Source organism: Jatropha curcas, chromosome 9 (genome assembly GCF_041381405.1).
Source record: "Jatropha curcas cultivar XTBG-Jc1 chromosome 9, XTBG_Jcur_1.0, whole genome shotgun sequence".
Classification (NCBI taxonomy): domain Eukaryota; kingdom Viridiplantae; phylum Streptophyta; class Magnoliopsida; order Malpighiales; family Euphorbiaceae; genus Jatropha; species Jatropha curcas.
Genome location: NC_143159.1, coordinates 8986782 through 9005918, shown reverse-complemented (window position 1 = coordinate 9005918; position 19137 = coordinate 8986782). Strand labels below are relative to the sequence as shown.

Genomic DNA, 19137 nt, shown 5'->3' with positions numbered 1-19137 from the left:
ATATGAGATGGTATGCAAAATTATTAAAGAAAAAAAATACATATATCTTTAATATATAGCAGTTGGTAAGCTGTTTGATTGGACTGATGATCTCATAAATAATGGGGCCTATTTTCTGGTCCCCTATCAATCAAAACCAACCAAAATTCATCAAAAACCATAATCTACCAATTGTTCTTGATCTTGATTCTAGACCTTGACTTTGAAAAATTCATCAGAATATTTTACTCAAAAGAGGGAAGAGGTCTACAAAATCATGTCACAAGTCACCATCTTCCCAACTATGCTGTGGTCAATTGCTTAAAATCCAAAAAACCTATATTCATTGTTTGACAAGCAATAAGCGAAACTTGAAATCAAGCAACTACCATTCCAACCCAAAATGGCTGCATCAACTTGCAATTCAATTAAAAATAATAAAAATTTTACTATCATATTTCAAATAAACGTAACAATTTTCTAAGCAGCCATAGGCCTCAGTCAAGTTAATAAAAACATTATTCAAATCGATCCGAGATCTTTCTTGGATAAACTCTTGAACAATATCTCATAAGTAAACAGCAGGGATCATCTATACTCGAGTAACTTACAAAATGGATAGTGTGAATTTAGAGCTCAGACCCTTTGCAGCTGAAACTCCGGCATACTCATTTTGTTAAGGATAACCTGCAAAGAACATTGAAAATATCCAGTAAAAAATTCTTAGTCTTCAATATGCATACTTCAACATGGATAGTAAAACCTAAATTGATGTGGATGCTGGTCTCCAGGAAACATATATATGAGTAGATTATATTTTTTTGACTTTTTCTTTTTGAATAGGTTATGGCTCATTAATATGATGGCTTGACTGGAAACATTGGCTGCTTGAAATAACTACTTGCACATATGATAGTAAAAGGCTACTGATTTTAACAAAATTCCTTGCATGCAAAATGTAAAAGCTGACTTCAAACACAGCGAAAGCAGCCAAATCACCACTTGGAATATCCATCCGCAAAATTACTCAGGTTGTTTATTTCGCTCCAACATCAGTCAGGAATACACTGCCAGAATCACACCATCCTCCCAGTATATCCCTGTTTGTGCACTGCAGCAAAGAACTAACATTATAAACCTGTGAGAAAGACACGTTCTACTAAAACTAACACAGGATCTATCAACTGATGGAGAGTTAATATGATGTAAGTCCAACCTAACTGACAGAATAGCAAAAACTTATAATTCTATATCATATTAGATGAGCAGTAAAAATTATTAGAAGGTCAGGGCTTTCCAGATTTTTATTTCAGGACAGTGCTTTGCCAGAATTATAATTGGGTGATGGCCTTTCCATGTCAAACACTTTAATCGCTGTGTTTTCCTTTTCCATTTTATCATCCTTCATCAGAAATTCAAAATTCAATTTCTAAAACAGAGAATCGCGTTTAATACATGAATGCTTCAGTTGAGAACCAATGTTTATTTTACTAGGTTTGGTTACTAAATCAACTTATTCAACCTCTTGCAAAGAAGTACAGAAATTATTATTCAACCAAATGAATCCAAATTCACAACCCCAGGCACAGTATTGGGTTCATGCTTGCAACAGATTAGTGTATGTGCACATATTGCCAATGGGCATGTCAACATGGTTTTACACAGAATTTCACAACTAATACCTTACTGAACCCAAGCCAGTTTGAGTCTCCTCTAAATGAAAAAGCTTTATCACATTCTCTCCACTGTCCACAAAATACCTGAAAATAGACATTGATTAATCCAATAGGTCTTGAAACGCAAGCATATATCGAGAGATTCATACAAGTTAAGACAATATAGAAAGATCCCTCTGAATTATTTGGCATCTAAACATCACAGAGAGTCTATAATATGAAGTTACTATGCTCAACAACTGAAATGTAAATGTGCTTTTAATGGTTCAACATCGCTCAACACTTGAAATGTAAATGTAGTTTTCATGGTTCAACATAGCTCAACACTTGAAATGTAAATGCACTTTTCATGGTTCAACATCTAGACACTGAAAAACAAAACTAAAAAAAGCATCCTTTTATGTTACTACATGACATCTGTATGCCATTCAGTTGAGAGAAGAATGCCCCTTGTCATATTTGAGAGAAGAATTTAAATTACTAGAACAGCTTATTTAATCTAAATTTCTTCTCAAGAGTAAGTTTAGTGACTGAAAGAAGAGCAATTAGAACTAGATCAAAATTAATTGACATCTCCACTCTACTGACCCAAACAACCAAATTGAATTTTGAAGACAGAAAGTGGAAGACAATCTGAATCTGTAATTATCAAGCAAGAGATGCACGAATGAGGAAAACGAGATTTGTTTTGATTGCTTCTGAAGTATCACCTCATAGTCAATGCCTTGAATATAGATGTAATTAGGGTCCATTGATGAGAATGCAAGTCCAGTTATCTGCAAAATTAAGCTAAAATATTAAACCCAAAGGAGATACTGTTGCCTGGTACTTCAGAAGAAGAAATGTCAATTTCATAGTAGTACATTAATAGAGATCAAAACATATAACTAAAAACCTCTCAAACCCTCTCTTATCCCTTGCTTGGTATAAAATAATTTGAAGTATAGATTGTATCATTTGTATGATAAAATTTGCTTTATATTGAATTCTATAAAATTAAACTCATAAGAGTAAAATGAACATTTTCATTCATAATAAGAAGTCCAAATGAACTCCACAAAATTTCATGAAATTCATTCATTACCAAACAAGGGCTTAATCTTAACAGTCCCATCATATTGTTTTTTTGATAAGAACAACACACCTCATACAGGATAACCTAATCATAAAAATTCAAACCGGGGAGATAAATTTAAGTGATGGAAAGAAATGGAAGAGGCTTGTAAGAAGCAAACTTAAATTAAACGCACAGTTCAATTGCTTTTTTCAGTTTTCTTTTGTATTAAAATCAACTCGATCGACAAATTTCAAACTCTCTGCCCATGTAGAACTTGGGAAGCATGTAGCAATGCAGATAATACATTAAGCATAATTCAAAATTTTAGAAAATGGTAGTAAAGAACCAGATATATAATACATTCCAAATTTCAAGAAAAGGAGACTAAATGGAGTGTAAAACCAAAATTCGCTCCTAGAATTCTGTTGTTGTAGAGGACCTCATACAGAGAACAAAAGAATGATGTAGAAAAATCAGCTTTTCATTGGCAAAATCAAAAAACTATAAAATAACAACTTCTGAAAAATGCCTCTAAACTACAGTAAATTTTTTCAAAAATAACTTTTAGAAAATATTTTATGAACAACTTCTGCTGTTCGGTTAATATATTAAAATTAGTAAAAAAACTAAAATTTATAATTTATAAGACTAAAAATATTTAGAATTATTGAGACAAAATGCAGTGTAAACCAAAATTTTGTCTCCCTCCTAGAATTCAGTAGTTGTAGAGTACCTTATACAGAGAACAAAAGAATGATGTAGAAAAATCACATTTTTGTTGGCACAATAAAAAACTACAGAATACAATCTCTAAAGAATTGCCTAAAAACTAAACTAAAACAACCCTTAAGCCTTCAGGCTCTATTTGATTTTGAAAAATAACTTACCATTAGAAAAAATTTGTGTGAAAAATAATTTGGGGTCCCTAAATTATATCGAAATTAACACATAGGCCTTTCTACTTTCAAGAACTAACTTCGAAGTCCACAACTTTTGCTTCCGTCCCAATCTTAGATCCTTCCATCCAAAAATTAAGGTTTTTTTTCTGTTAATTGCCACGGGAAAATATAAATATGGGTTCTTAAAATATATTGAAATTTAACACTTAAATCTCACTACTTTGAAAAAAAAAAAAATTACTATCAGTGAATAAAAAAAATCTCTAAAATCTTCAAGAATCCCAAAAAATAGTTAATAAAAAAATGGTTAAAAATGGTGAAGCACATAAATGGTAATAAAAGAAATCCCTAAAATCTATGAGAATTCATCAAGAATAGACTTTAATTCAAAAATTATTGTAAATAGTTATTTTTTGAAAGTAGTGGGACTTAAGTGTTAACTTCGATATAATTTAGGTATCCATTTATATTTTTCCTTACATTTAGATAGAAAAGATAAACTTTTTGGACGAGATAGGAACGAAAGCAAAAATTGAGGACCTCAAAATTAATTCTTGCAAATTGCAAAACTTATGTGTCAAATCTCAATATAATTTTAAGGACCTTGGATTATTTTTCCCAGTATTTTTCAAGGAAAACATTTTCCTTGGAAAATATTCCTAAACAACTTATTTTCTATTGTTTGGTTGTAATATTAAGATTAGCAAAAAATATATTGAGATCTAAAATTTATAAGACTACAAAAATATTTAGAATTATAGAGATTTCATATTTTCTGGTGACCAGTGGTGGTGGCTAGTTGTGGCCCGTGACTGATAGTGGCTGTCAATGACTGATGACGATTAGCAATGATTGACAATGGCGACTACCATGATCAATAGATTAATATATGTGTGTATGTGTTTATAAAGTTCTAATAAGTTTGTCAATATCCAAAAAATATTTTCCTGTTTTGAAAAAGGAAAATCATTTTCTTTTGAAATGATTTAATTTTTTTCCTTTGACCAGAAAAATATTTTTTGTTGACTAACGTTTTTGAGCACTCCAAACATCAAAAAGATTTGGAAAGTATTTTGCAAATAAATTATTTTCCAGAAACAAATGGAGCCTAAATGTTCAAAACAGTTCCATATAGAAACACACCCAAAAAATTACTTTACTTCTATTTTATTGTTGGGTGGGTGGCAATTAAAATACAAACTAACCTCATATTTTGAACAATGCACCCATCTTGAAAGAGTAGCCCATCTACAGTCAAGAAAAAAATTAGTAATTAGGTTTTATTCTTTTTATGGAGGAAAAATTTGACGTCCCATGTGCTTTATATCCATGTTCAACAAAATTCACTAACTAGGAAAAGAGGTATGCTTAGCCATGCATATTCTACAAATCAAACAAAAAACATAATTAACTTGACTAAGCAAAAAGATGATACTTGTCAGAAACTATAACTTCCAGTCTATTTGTTAGTTGATATCTCCTCTATTTAGTTTATAGCAAACCAATAGCAAACAACCTGCGAGGATCATATATGGTCACAGAACGATCAGCTCCTCCCACTGCGATATTACCAGTAGAGGAACTGCAGACAGCATAGAAATTATCACCAAGAGAACCACAAATTCGATGTAGGCAGCCACCATTTTCTTTCATTCTCAAATCCCATATACTCAGCTGCAGTGATCCCACAAGATAAAGTGGAACAATTTTTGTTTAGCAAACAATGAGGAACTATGCAAATATAGAAGTACACAAACTTCTACCTGGCAGCCCTCAGTGATGGCTAAAATTGAACTTTCATCCCCATGACTTAAATTTTGTAAGAAGCTCAATGATGTTGGATACCAGAGTCTGCAAAAGAGACACATAATTATAGATAATTAATTATCAAATCCAGAATTATTAAGTTCATCCCATCTATTTTACAGATATCTCCATATAAATATTCAACAGGACACTGGTAAAGCTCCTGCAGATCTTGCTACATCTTTACGGTTATAATACCAATGAAAAATGGGAGGCACATCAAAGGGTTCAAGTGCAAGTTTATTAGCATATGCTGGGTAATTTTAAGCAAGTTTGGCTCTAACCAATTATGGTGGAGCAAAAGATCCAAGTTGTTGCAGCTAATTTGGGACTGACACTAGGTCAAGTTGAATTTTGACAGTTGATTAGAATTAGACCATACAGCAGGCCTTCAGCTGTTACCGGCTGCAGCTCCAAAATAAAATTGCATGTGTGCATGGGTGTTTATGTAAGGAGTGGATACTGACGTAGAGGTATACACGCAAATGAATGCAGCATTTTACCTGAAATAACAACACATGCCTAGTGTCTACCAGCCCAGATCACAACCGTGTGTGCGTGTGTGTGTGTGTGTGTGTGTGTGAAGCAACCAGAAAGGAGAAAAAATAATAAGCAAGCATACACAACACTTACGTACGTAAAGTTTGCAGGTGGATATCTTGGTCATAAACATCAATGCTTTTGCAAAAGCTACGTGCTACAGCTGCCTGGACCAAAGCAAATTTAAGAAAGAAAAAAAATAGCATAGGAGAGGAAAAATTTTCATATTCATGAAAAAGGGGCTCAAGAGAAAGAAATAGATATGATAAAGCACTTCAGATGCCACTAACAAAATTTTTCCGATGATGTCCATAAATGCATCTTTGGTAAATGATGAAATAGAGGCCCAATTAAGTTCAGTCATAATTTGCAAAGAATTTCATAGCCATACCCCAATACCCATACAATCAACCAAAATCTTCAAGCATTTCATTATTAAGTGCAACTAGACTAAATTTATTGTGAAGGGTGGCTCATTAAACTATTTAGAAGATCCTGTTACCACTGCTTCAAATGAACATTAACAATGCACAAACAGTGTAATACAAGCAACAAAGAAACTTGTAGATGGTTATTGACTAGCACAGCTCAAAGATATTACCATCAAGTTCATCATTTCGTCTGCGATTAATGATTCACTAGTTTACATTCGATAGTTACAGCGTCTTGCTAATTCAATTATCTAGATCTGAAAGATATTGGCAAGCACTAGACTGAATACTTATGAGTTCAAATTGGTTTGGAAAAAAAAACATTACTTACAATTGACCATTGGGTTGGACTGAAACAGAGCCCTGCCCAACTCCCTTCTCCAACACCTGAATCCTGTGGCAGTACTGAATATGTAAGCCTGTCAATGTCTGAAATTTCAGAAGACACGTTACTAAGGCATCTCCACCATTGGAAACTAAAACCGCAAAAAGATGAAACACAAAACAATATAGAACAATAAGTATATTAATAGTTTTAGTTACTATGCAGAGAGGATATTCCCTCCCTCACAACGCATTCTATAAGAACTTCCTAATGCTAAGCCACACCTGAAGGGGGAAGATTTTGCTCGTTTTCTTTATAGGCCTTAGCCCTATAGCTTCGGGCGGTTATGGAATATATACTAACCAAACAACAAGTTGGTTCCCCAGAGCCAGACTACCAAAATATCTATTAAATAGATGTCACTATTGGAAAAGAAATTATCAAATCTTCCAAGGCCTAAAACACAAAAAGCACATATATACTGTTCTCATGAACTTCCGATATCATTGTAGATTACATAAGCAATAAACCTAAAATGGCAAGCTTTGTAACAATCTAGGCATGTGACCAATAGACTAGACACAAATTACCCAAGCATGCTATCTTAAACACAGCAATGAAAAACAAGACACAGGATGAGTAAACACAACAGACACCTTAGTTCATTCTGATACAGAATAGGGTGGAAGGCCAGAAACAACTTTTAAAGTAACAAAAGTTCATGGCTGTATTTAGAGCTGATGGTCCCAAAAACTAAAAGACTTTGGTCCAGGTATCAATTATGGTCTTTTTCTTTTTGTGTATCAATTATACAAGCCTACTTCAAAATTTGTGTCAAGCATGACCAATTTAAAGGAAGCATGTGCTAAAACATCCTAGATACTGAATAGACTATTTTATGCATGAAATAACACGAGAAACAGAGAGTGCAAAAAAAAAACTTCCTTTTCCTTTCTAAGCAATTTTTTGCACATTAAGTAGTATTGGAAAAATTCTGAATAATTATTATAATACGCTCAAAATGTAATGTCATTAATCTTCTTTTATATGTTATTCATAAATTTTATTATACGTTAATGCTTAGGGTACTTCGACACACATAATTTTCGATCAACCATAGTTGATACCAATAATGATAAATGAAGCAGGTGCATATAACTGATAGGGGAAAACATTGGTTACTAATTAATTCTTGGAACAGGGTTCTAGGTCTTTTGGGTCATTAACTCAGATATTTATTATTGTTTCGTTTGACTCTTTTCATTTTGAAAGCATTGAGTATCACTACAACATGGTCCCAACTGCCTGCATTCACCATCAATAGCCTATCAACTAAAGCTGCCAAGAAGCAAAACTATAACTTGATTTACTTCGAAGGGCTTTATACTAGAGTTTAAATTTCAAGGAGAAATAAACCTTAAACTCTGGTTATTAATTAAATTATCACAAAAAATATATATACAAAAAAAAAAAAAAAAAAAAAAAAAAAAAAAAAAAAACAACAACAACAACAAAGGATTGAATGATTTAAAGTTCCAACATGGATAAGGAAATCTAAAAAAAAGAGAAGAGTACCTTTACCACTACTATCTAGTTTAGAGACTATGAGATGACCATAACTATCAACACTTCCCAATACCAAGTAACCAGGACCTGCAGATAAGTTGGTGAAACCATATAACTTCAAAAATATCATACATACAAAGTTATAAGGTCTAGAAGAAAGGTATATAAGTGCTGTTAATATAAACAACAAATCACTTACTTTCAGTTTCACAAAGCACTATGGTCTGGATCTCTGCACGATGAGGGCAGCGGTTAACTACTGACGAGTCCATGACCTTTAAAAAGTAAAATATTACATGACCACATGAACACATTACTACTGAAATGATTCAACCAACTAAGTTGGTAAGCCAAGCACTGGCGAGACATACTTTTAACAAATTGACAAATAATCAACTGCTTAAATCATAACAACAGATACCTGTGCTTGTATGGGGATGAGGAGGCTTTCTTTCCCTTTGCTGATAGAAGAATCTTGCAATGGAATCTATGAAAAGAATAATAATAAAAAAAAAAAAAAAAAAAAAACAGTTTTAACTGGCACACATTAAAAGGTCTGAACCATGACAACCTTTTAGCAAGTCTAGATCAGTGCCTGAATAATAATCTGGCTTTTCTGATTGTGCAATGACAGTTAAAATGTGAAAAAAAAGAATTATATTTAAGGAGATTAAATTACAAAAATCAGAAGAAGAAATGACATGAATTCCAAGAATTGTGTCCCCAGGTCAAAAAGATATTAAGAAAAATACTACTATAATGGAGAAAGAAAATGCTATAGGTTCTGTAAAACAAAAGTATCCGTAAAAAAAAAAAAAAAAAAAAAAAAAAAAAAAAAAAAAAAAAGATTATGAAAATTCTCACTATTGTTTCAACAAGAATATTCATAAAATACGCTAGAAAACAATATTGCTGGATTGCAACTACAGATGTCATCATAGGATACCAAATATCTCACCCAAATTAAACTCAAACATAATGTTATCTACAGAAATTCCCATCATTTCTTCTTTCTCAAAAATCATATCACTAAACCTGATTAAATCCAGAATAATAATGAAATGCTTCCAGAACCTTACTATTAAACTTAATTGCCATCTAAAGCAAATATTTTGAAAAATAAATCGTTTACACCCAACAAAAAGTCAACTCTATAAGCAATGTACTAAACATCTAAAGAAAAAAGAGTACAATCAACCTACTACCTAGAATTTCTAACCCTTAAGCTGGTTAAAATTAAAAAGAACAAAAAAAGAAAGAAAGAAAAATCAAATAATGGGTTTTGTCCTCTCAGTATAACTCAAATAGCGTTACATTGAACAAATTGATGTCGAACCTGCAGTTTGTAGACATGACACCCAGAAGCCATGTAGACCCAACAAGAAGAATTATCCTCATTAACCTGAATGCCAACAATAAATTTATAAATAACTTATATATAAAAGAAAAAAAAAAAGGCTATGGAGAAGGGGAAAAGGAGATACATGGAGGGCAAGGCGAGTTGGCTGGAGATTTCCAGGAGAAGGGTTCTCAAATAGAGTCGATGGAATTACTGCCTTGCTCAAGCTTCTTGCCTCCAACATTGTTTTTGGGTTCTCCGGCGAGTATCGGCTGTGGCGGGGAAAATGAAGGAGAGGGTTTTTCAGCTATCGGAAGGCTGACATTTTATTAAGGCTGTTTGAATGGGAGGGGTTTAGGCTCTTCTTTAGTTCTTTGGTTCGATGATTTTTCTATTTATTCAAATTTGTTTCTACTTCTTATTATACTTTAGGAATAAAGCTCGATTTGTAACTTTATTATAATTTAGGAATGCCACCCGAACTTTATTATAATTTAGAAATAATACTCAATTTACCATTTAAACTTCGACACAGCATTCAATTTGCTAAAATTTAACTTTTTGATAAATTACCCTTTAAATTTATATCAAAAATACAAACTGCTCATCTTTTTGTCCCAAAAAATAAAAGAATAAGGCACGTTTTGTCCCTTAAATTTAGATACAATATACAATTATCTAAAAATTAACTTTTTTAATCAATTATCCCTTAAACTGGTACCAAAAATACAAAATGCTCAATTTTGTCTCAAAAATAAATTATTTGATACAAATCAAATATGATTAAAAAAATAATTAAATATTTTGTCTAAATCAAAAATAATTAAAAAATAATCATATAACAAAATAATAAATATTTTTCTAAATATTTCAATATAATCAAAAATTTTTAATTCAATAATTTTTTTTCAAATCAAATATTTAAATTATTTTTAAATGAAAATACTGTAAATTTTTATAATAATTATTATATTTTTAAATAATTACTATTTGCTAATTTTAAAATTTGAAGTATTTTTTATAAGTTAAAGCTATAAAAAAAAGTTTTTTCTTAAAAAAATGGACATTTTATTTTTTGGTGCAAGTTCAAGGACCAAATTATAAAAAATTAAATTTTGGACAAATTTTATGTTGTGTCCGAGTTTGGATGCAAATTAAGCCTTAATTCCAAAATAAATTATTTGATATAAATAAATATGATTAAAAAATTAATTAAATATTTGATCGAAATCAAATATAATTAAAAAAAATAAAAAAAATAAAAAAAATAATGATAAATATTTTTCTAATCAAATTGTTCAATATAATCAAATATTTTTCTAATTCTATAATTTTTTCGAATAAAATATTTATTAACTTATTTTTAAATCAAAACGGTAAATTTTTATAATTATTATTATATTTTTGTTTTCTAATTTTTAAATTGTTTAATTAAATTTTTATTAGTTAAAATTATATAAAAAAAGTTTTCTTAAAAAATTGGGTATTTGGTTCTTTTGGGGCAAGCTCAACAAGCAAATTGTACAAAAAGTTAATTTTTGGCAAATTGTATGTTGCGTTGAAGTTTAAGGAACAAATTGAGCCTTAATCTAATTTGTAGATGGAAATGAGACGGGTATTTTAGAGTACCACTCTACTCCGATCCGTTTAATGAGAATATAGATAATTATAAATGAGTTTTAGACGAATATGAATTTTAACCATGGACACCTATGAGTACCCTATCCACTTATTAGTAAAAAATGAATTTTAAATAAGTTCGGGTTTTAATAGTTTAAAATGTGTGGATACCCTCTTCGTTTAAAGGTATTTTCAACGGGTTTGAGACAGATACAGATAGTAAAATTTTAAACCGATTCAGATATGAGTACTTAAATGGATATTTAAACGGATTTAGAATTGATACAGATACGGTTACAGGTAGTTTAAAATTCGCTGATACCTGTCCCGCTTCCATCTCTAAAATCCTATTATTTCCTCAATTTTATTTTTCTTGCAAATATTTCAGTCTGCGTAGTTTTAAAATTTTTGAAAAATTTCAACTATATGTAAAGCTCTCAAAAACAGACTGTTTTATTCTATTTTAAAAAATATGTTGCAATTTTACTCATTCCGTCAAAATTACCCATATCATTTGTGGCAATCAAGAAGAAATTACTTTTTTTTAAAAAAAATTTTAGACCATTTTGGAAGCGGGAAGCCCAAATTACTTTTCCATACCTCTAGTAAGAGCTGAACCAGCCACTGTCGAGAAGATTGGGGAAAGGTTCGGGAGTGACCTACATTGATAGCTTAGCCACTTGAATGCCCCACTGTCGAGAAGATTGGGGAAAGCCCACGATACTTGGCTTGGCGAACCGGCCACTGTCAAAATGACAAAATGAGAAACCCGAAAAGTGAGCTCTTTTCCGCCATTTTTCCAGTGGCTTTGCACTTATAGACTTGACCAGCATTATCCGCTTCTCACATTCGGTAAGTTGGTATTGCTGAACTCTCCCTTTTCGTATTTCAATTCAAAGAAATGTTTCGTCTCCTCCAAATTACTGAAAATCATAGCTCTATATACTTGAAAGCTTGTTCCTTTCGTTATATCCAAACGCTACAACCTCTAAATTCAGTCACAAAATTAAAAAGTAATCCATCTTTAACAATCTCTTTCCTCATGAACTCATGTGGGTTATCTCTACAGAAAGCTACTTCAGCCGCTAAGCATGTCAATATTTATAGCACACAGAAACCAGATTTGGTTCTTCAACTTTTAAAGGACCATGGGTTTTCTAAATCTCAAATTGTTAGTTTAATATCACGCCGCCCATCATGTCTTGTAGCTGACCCAGAGAGAACTCTAAAACCAAAGATTGAATTTTTGGAGTCACTGGGGTTAAGAAATACACATCTGCCTCAGATTTTATGTGCATGTCCAGGTATTCTAAAGGTTAGTTTAAAGAATCGAATTTTGCCCACTATTGATTTCCTAAGGGGTTTTCTTGATACTGATGAGAATGTTGCTTATGCAATTAAACGATGCCCTTTTGTTTTTACGTCTGGTACTGAGCTTATGGCGTCCAATATCTGCATTTTAAGGGCTCATGGTGTGCCAGAATCTTGTATTAGGATTTAATAAAAGTGGAGCCTCGATCGTTATTGCTTAGGGCTGATTTGTTTGAAGAAGCAGTTGGAGAAGTCAAAGAAATCGGAATTGAACCAATTCGCAAATCTTTTGTATATGCTGTTCGTTAAATGTCAGTTATGAGCAAATCAACTTGGGAAAGGAAAAAGAAGCTATTGTTAAACTTTGGCTGGTCTGAAAAAGATGTTGTTTTTGCATTTAGAAGACAGCCTAATTTAATGCTAACTTCAGAGGAGAAGATCAAGAAATTAATGGGGTTTTATTTAACCAAAATACATTTTGAGCCTTCTGATATTGCTAAGTGGCCGCAGCTGTTTCTGTTCAATTTGGAGCGAAGGATTATGCCAAGATGGTCTGTTTTGGAAATAATAATGTCAAAAAAGTTGATTAAGAAGAAAACAGCTATTATATCAGCTTTAATCATGAATAATAAGCAGTTTGAGAATAAGTTTTTCGGTTACTTGAAGGAGGAATTTCCTGAATTGATCAAGGCATACCAAGTTGAGACTGGAGGTGATCACAAAGAAAACAATTGTTTATAGTTCTAAAACGTAGCAATTAATCAATGTTAATGCATCTCAGATTGATTTAGCATCTTAAGCTTGTTTTTTTGCTAACCCCCCTATATTGAGAAGTGTTTATTGCTGGTAGAATTTAGGACAGATGGTAGGATCAGATTAGGCTTATTTTATATTTCTGAACAAACTTTCTGATTCGTCAAGGATTGATTTGGGATGTTTGTTCTTTTTTCAAGATCTATTATTTTCTTTTCTAATTTTGTTACTGATAAACTATATCAATTTTATGGGAATTCAGTTGAAAATTGTTTGTTAAGTTGAGACACTGCAACCTGGAAAGAAGACAATAGGAGGAGAAGGTATATGTTTACGCATAAAAATTCACCTGCCAACTTATTTCTGTTCTGTTTTAGTATGAAATTGCACACTTTTTGTGCCAATTTTGTTCTGGCATTTAAAGAACACATTAAATAAAAACTGAGGCGCATGAATATTTTGCTGCTTCGATTTTTTGTCTTCGATGTTCTTGCAAATCATCCAATTCCCCTTTCAATAGCATGTTAACAATTCTTTAGGTTGATTGGTCAAAAGAAAAGGGTAGGCTTCTATTAGTATGCTTTTCTATAACTGAAAGCTGAAAACCGTTTTAGCTTGATACCTTGAAGCACTATGCAGATCATTCAAGAACCATACTAGTGGCCATCATTATCAAAAGAGCAACTTTTCTCTTAAAATTACTCAGAATGTGCACACTCCATTTATATAAAAAGACTAAAGCCAAAAGGTACAACAATGGCCTTTCCCCTTTTATTTTAACTAAACAAAACCCAAAATTTGACTGCTAATAAACAACACGAGATAGATGAAGGTGAAGCATCACCTTTTACATTTGTCCATCCAGGTGTCTTATGTTTGCTAATTTTCTTTGATTTCCTGCAGGTGTTCTTGGTGATTTGGTGACCGAAAGCCATCGAAGAAGATCAAAGGCAAAGGTGAATTCAATTCATCATAGTTGGTGCTGGTGCATAACTTTCTCAGCAATGAACCACTTCTTTTCAGCTGCTATAATTTCCAGTGTCCAATAGTTCCAGCAACTGAATCTGCTACAGATGGCGAATAAAGTGGGCGGAGCTGCAATATATGGTATGGGTACGAGAAACTTGTCCACTACCTCAAGAGGATCCTAAATTGAGATAAAAGCCATATTTCTTATTATCAACAACTTACTGGGGTAAAGTCTCATATTAAATTATTTTTGTTTACTTCTAGGAAAGCATCAAAATAGATTACTACTAGAAATTACAAAAAAGAAAGAGTGGAATCGTATTTTGAAGTCACCAATCTCAGACTTAACAGGTTTCAAGCACGATATCTGGAATAGGGTCAAAGGCAGATCCTGGGAGAGCCAAAATTGGCAAGAACCCTCTTGATCAATGGAACACCTAATGTACATCAGAAGCAATAGAATAACATCTGTAAATAAGGATTACCGAGTGCTATATTCCCATTTCTACCGTGAAGACTTTTAGATTTGAATTTTCTGCTAGGTATATGCGTTATTGATACCATTGTTGGAAGGATTGCTGCATTAACCCATGGAAGTTATTGATACCTTTTCCTGTGGATACTCGAGAGCATGCATTTCTTGTGCTTCTTGATTATATAATTTCTATATTCAAAAAATATTTTAGGATTTTTATGTAAAAATTTATTTTTTTTCTTTTATTATTCAAGCTAGTAGCTAGTAAAGCCATAAGTGTTTTCCTAAGATAATTTAACGTGACTAAATTTGGTTCAGCGAAAACAATAATTAGGATTCGTAATTTGGAGGGAAGTTTTTAACTATAGGTATTTTTTTAAATCAAATTTATTTATTTTTATTTAATAAAAAAGAAAAGAATAAATTTGACTTTAATTACGGCGTTTAGGGTAACGCTATGGCCATATATCAACACTACAAAGATAATTAGACATATCAGGTATCCTTGAACTGAAAGCTACGATACCAGGTCTTTCATTAATAGGAATGTAGCAATACAGCCGAAAAATGACCATATATCAACCTATCTCAACTAGGAGTGTAAATGATCAAAGCTCAGCTCAATAGAATATACCTCAAGTCTGAAAATTTTAAACTTCACATAAATTTAAAATATATATACACAAAAAAGCTTGTTAGTGGTTGAGAAAGCTCAAGGGTCTTTCAAGCTAAATTTCATTAGGCAGAGCTCAATTCAAGCTAAAACTTTTTTGAACTTTTCTCAAGCAGCCAGCATGAGCCTCAGTTCATTTACACCCCTAATCTCAGTAGCAACCATCGCCCTAAGAAACAAAGTAGATTGGTTCAAACATTAGTTCTATTCATCAATCCAAAAAATACAAAAAATCCTTAGTCTGACAGCACACACACAACGAATGCGTTTTTAATTAAGCATGTAAAAGCTACAAAATATAAATGATTAGCCGCACAAATTGAAAAACAATTTGATTTGCACAATGATAAGCAACAAGGGTCATCAGATAGGAGCGAAAGACCAAAAAAGTTTAATAATCACATTGGATTGTCAGTTGAACTATGCTTAAAATCATCATTTGACCCATCTGTGATCTGACAGGTGCTGATCTTCTAAGTTATAAAAACCACAACAAAAACAAAAAAATTAAAATTAAAACAAGCCTCAGTAATGGTAGGTACATAATCACAAATTTATCATGCAACTATAAAACCAATTTTTTCATTACTTGCCAAATAAGTGATAGATTAAACCAAAAACTCAGTTTAAATTAAACTAGTAACACAATTTGATAAAAAAAATTCAACAGAGATAGATCAAAATCAGCCTCATAGAGAAGATTAGGTTAATCAGCATGGAAAATTTCAGACATATGCTTGTCTTTGAATATTGTTTAATCATTGGCCAATCTACAATCATAATATAATAATAATAAATATAAAAACCAAAGCTAATGAAAATAAGGGCGACGATAATTAAAAGAATCAAAAAGAACTCAGAATACTTGTGCTGATATATCAGGATGATCGTCAAGGCCTTTCTATAGCCAATTACAACAACAGCAAATCTAAAATCAAACTATGCAATAATGAAAAACCACATGAAAATTATCCATTGCCTTATTTCAAACTCAAAAATAATCCTTGTCACTAAAGAATTGACATCAATCACTTGTATGAAGATAAATCCATAAACAAAACCACATTGAACATGTTATCCTAAAAATCCAGTGAGTATTTCCCAGCATAGTGCTAATGACAAATTAATAAAAATACTGCAAAACGAAACATCTTAGCCTGACTTGTGTAGGATAAATATTTTCCTCAACAGGCAAAAAATCAATTATTCAGCAAGTACTTGGAAGATAAAACTAGCAATTGTAATAATAAAAATAACATCCCAAAAACAACCGCAGTATGATTTGCATTGATTTTCTGAGAACATGGCCACCATCTAAAATACATAAGCAATCAAGAAAACATACATTCAGAAAATATCATAACAGCTGAATTTCAGACAATGGCCCTCAGATCTCATAGCTTTCAATATATCATACGTGGTGAAATGCAAATGTTTTTCACCACACCACCACCACCACCACACACACACACACACACACACACACACACACACACACACACACAAGTGGCAGTGAAACACTGGTGATAAAAAACAATGCAACCACTCAATAGAATTGATTTATCCATCATTGGGCACAATGGGAATCAATTGTGTGAATTCCAATTGAAAGCCTATGAACTATTGATGATATAATCAGAGTGGTGGTAATATTTGAGAGACAAAAGAAAAAGTTATTATTATGTCGTTAGAAAGAACGCTAAAAGAATAGAGAGCAACAATACCAACTGCTAAAAATGAGAAAACAAGCTGCAATAACTACATAATAAATAAAAATGAAAAAAAGAAAAACATGTACAACAAGCATTATAGAAAATCTATGATAATCCATGAATAGTATATTTGAACTTATCACAATGGTTCTTTCCAAGGGAAGAAACAAAGATAACCTCAGAAAAGAGTCCAGTTGGGAAATACTCAGCTATACCTTGTGCAATTGTTGAAATAAATTAAACACTACCAAAAATAAATTTTTATAGTTCAAGAACTTGAAAGATGCATTGGCATGATGCCCTCAGTTCTTACAACTCTAACTTTTCATAGTTGGCAAAGCTACTATTTGTCAATTAGAGCCTCCATACATCTAAAACCACCAATACAACCACCACCACCACCACCACCACCAAAGATGATGATGATAATAATAATAATAATAATAATAACAATAAGAAGAAGAAGAAGAAGAAGACAGAAGTGGCAAGTGGGGCAGACAGAGATATAAGAGGCTCAAATTGAAAAACAAAGTACCACTCTGTAATGAGTTAACATCATTGGGCACATTAATCTAATAGATGACTACCTTGCTTTACAAATAAAGAAAATGCACAAAAGTTACCAACCCCAAGAATAGGCTCCATGCACGGATGCACCCAGCAACCCAAATTCCATATTAAAAAAGATGATTCCATACCGCAATAATAGTATCATATTGTCGAGCTTTATTTAGATTAAAGGAAAAATACAATGAAAATTAGTGTGCTTCTCTATATATAACCTCAAAAAATTGCCATTTTGGACAAGTTTCAGAACCCACAAAGCCCTCAGCTAAAATATTTTGTATCTTTGCGCAGTAAAGCATAAGATTTTCACTAAAAGCCAGTTTATATTCACTTCCAAAATTCTGTAATATTCATTTATTCCAAACAGGGCGTAGATCTTCACTAAGGAAGAAATAACAACAACAACAACAACAAAAACCACCACCAACAGCCAGCATTCCAGACTACCGGAGGGCTAAAAGTGAAGATAGAGGCTAAATAGTGAAAACCAAAGCAACTGCCCTATTTTATCTGGTATAATCATTGAGCATAAACAAATGCATGCTATCAGGTTAAGAGCCATAGCATGCTCTAAACAGAAGAAGCATAAACAACAACCCTAATAAGATTAAAAACACTGAATGCAACAAACACGCCAACAACAAGAATCAGGAAAGGAAACCATCAAACCAATCCCTTGGATTTATAGCCAACATACAATGAGTGTGTATCATTCATATCACTAAACTAGCTAAAAAACCAACTTCCATCAACAAAAATTCTTAACATGAAAAGGTTGCCATAAATCAAATGGAGATATGGGTTTTCTTAGAAAAGAAAAAAGTGAAACAATTTATAAAAAGCCCTCAGATCTCATAGCTTAAACCAATCATCTACGATTTTAGCGCAAATGGCGTCCATCAAAAGCCTTCACACACCACCACAACATGTGTGTACGTTTGTATGTATATATATGTGTGTGTATAAGGAGGAGGAGGAGGAGGAGGAGAAAGAGGTGGAAATGGTGGCGGTGGGGAACATGGCGGCTAGCGAAGGCTAATGACGAACTAAAACACCCATTTGCAACCGTTCAATACAATTTATGTGTGCATCATTGGGCAAATTATGGGAAAAATAAAATAAAATTAAAAAAAAAAACAGAAAATAAATACTCAGATCTATCAAAAGGGAGGGAAAGAAAGAAGCAAGAATGGCGAATTAAGAGAGATAAATCGGCTACCAATTATTTCTTCAACCAATTGACAATGCTTAACTGTGTAAATTTTTAGGGTTACTGATTTCACTGTAGTCTTGTTAGGATTATATAGAGGTATTGAAGTGACCAAAATACCCTTGTCGTTCGATAGAATGAAAGAAATTATCTACCCGGCCTGGGTTAAAGACTCATGGGCCTGAAGGCCCAAATATAATCGACCTAGGGTTTTGATTATTTTTTTAAT

At 32.3% G+C, this 19137-nt stretch overlaps 1 protein-coding gene, 1 long non-coding RNA gene, 1 other non-coding gene and 1 pseudogene across 9 annotated transcripts; 2 read left to right on the top strand and 2 right to left on the bottom strand.

Moving 5' to 3' along the window:
- Positions 1 to 407: 407 nt before the first annotated feature.
- On the bottom strand, positions 408 to 10013 carry LOC105640940 (uncharacterized). 7 transcript variants are annotated; one of them, XR_016322660.1, is made up of 14 exons: positions 9764 to 10012; positions 9616 to 9681; positions 8701 to 8766; positions 8479 to 8554; positions 8289 to 8366; positions 6720 to 6817; positions 6051 to 6124; positions 5375 to 5462; positions 5128 to 5285; positions 4817 to 4859; positions 2366 to 2431; positions 1662 to 1739; positions 950 to 1090; positions 408 to 666 (listed from the first exon to the last, which is right to left on the bottom strand). XR_016322660.1 is itself a non-coding variant. In XM_089726221.1 (14 exons), the coding sequence occupies exons 1-13, from the start codon at positions 9860 to 9862 to the stop codon at positions 1016 to 1018; spliced, it is 1026 nt and encodes a 341-aa protein (XP_089582347.1). In that variant the 5' UTR covers positions 9863 to 10013; the 3' UTR covers positions 408 to 666; positions 979 to 1015. The 7 variants fall into 7 exon arrangements, 6 of the variants coding, with proteins under 6 accessions (XP_089582347.1, XP_089582348.1, XP_089582343.1 ...); XM_089726221.1 differs by having other exon boundaries at positions 979 to 1090; positions 6051 to 6120; positions 6720 to 6782; positions 9764 to 10013; XM_089726222.1 differs by having other exon boundaries at positions 979 to 1090; positions 6051 to 6120; positions 6720 to 6782; positions 8295 to 8366; positions 9764 to 10013.
- A 1805-nt stretch (positions 10014 to 11818) lies between these two features.
- LOC149493574 (uncharacterized) lies at positions 11819 to 15013 on the top strand. The gene is made up of 3 exons (XR_016322588.1): positions 11819 to 12090; positions 13565 to 13625; positions 14206 to 15013. It is a non-coding gene; the product is annotated as an uncharacterized LOC149493574 (long non-coding RNA).
- LOC149493575 (transcription termination factor MTERF15, mitochondrial-like) lies at positions 12088 to 13513 on the top strand (annotated as a pseudogene).
- A 761-nt stretch (positions 15014 to 15774) lies between the features above and the next one.
- On the bottom strand, positions 15775 to 15867 carry LOC149493573 (small nucleolar RNA snR60/Z15/Z230/Z193/J17). Its single transcript, XR_016322761.1, has one exon. It is a non-coding gene; the product is annotated as a small nucleolar RNA snR60/Z15/Z230/Z193/J17 (small nucleolar RNA).
- Positions 15868 to 19137: the final 3270 nt, after the last annotated feature.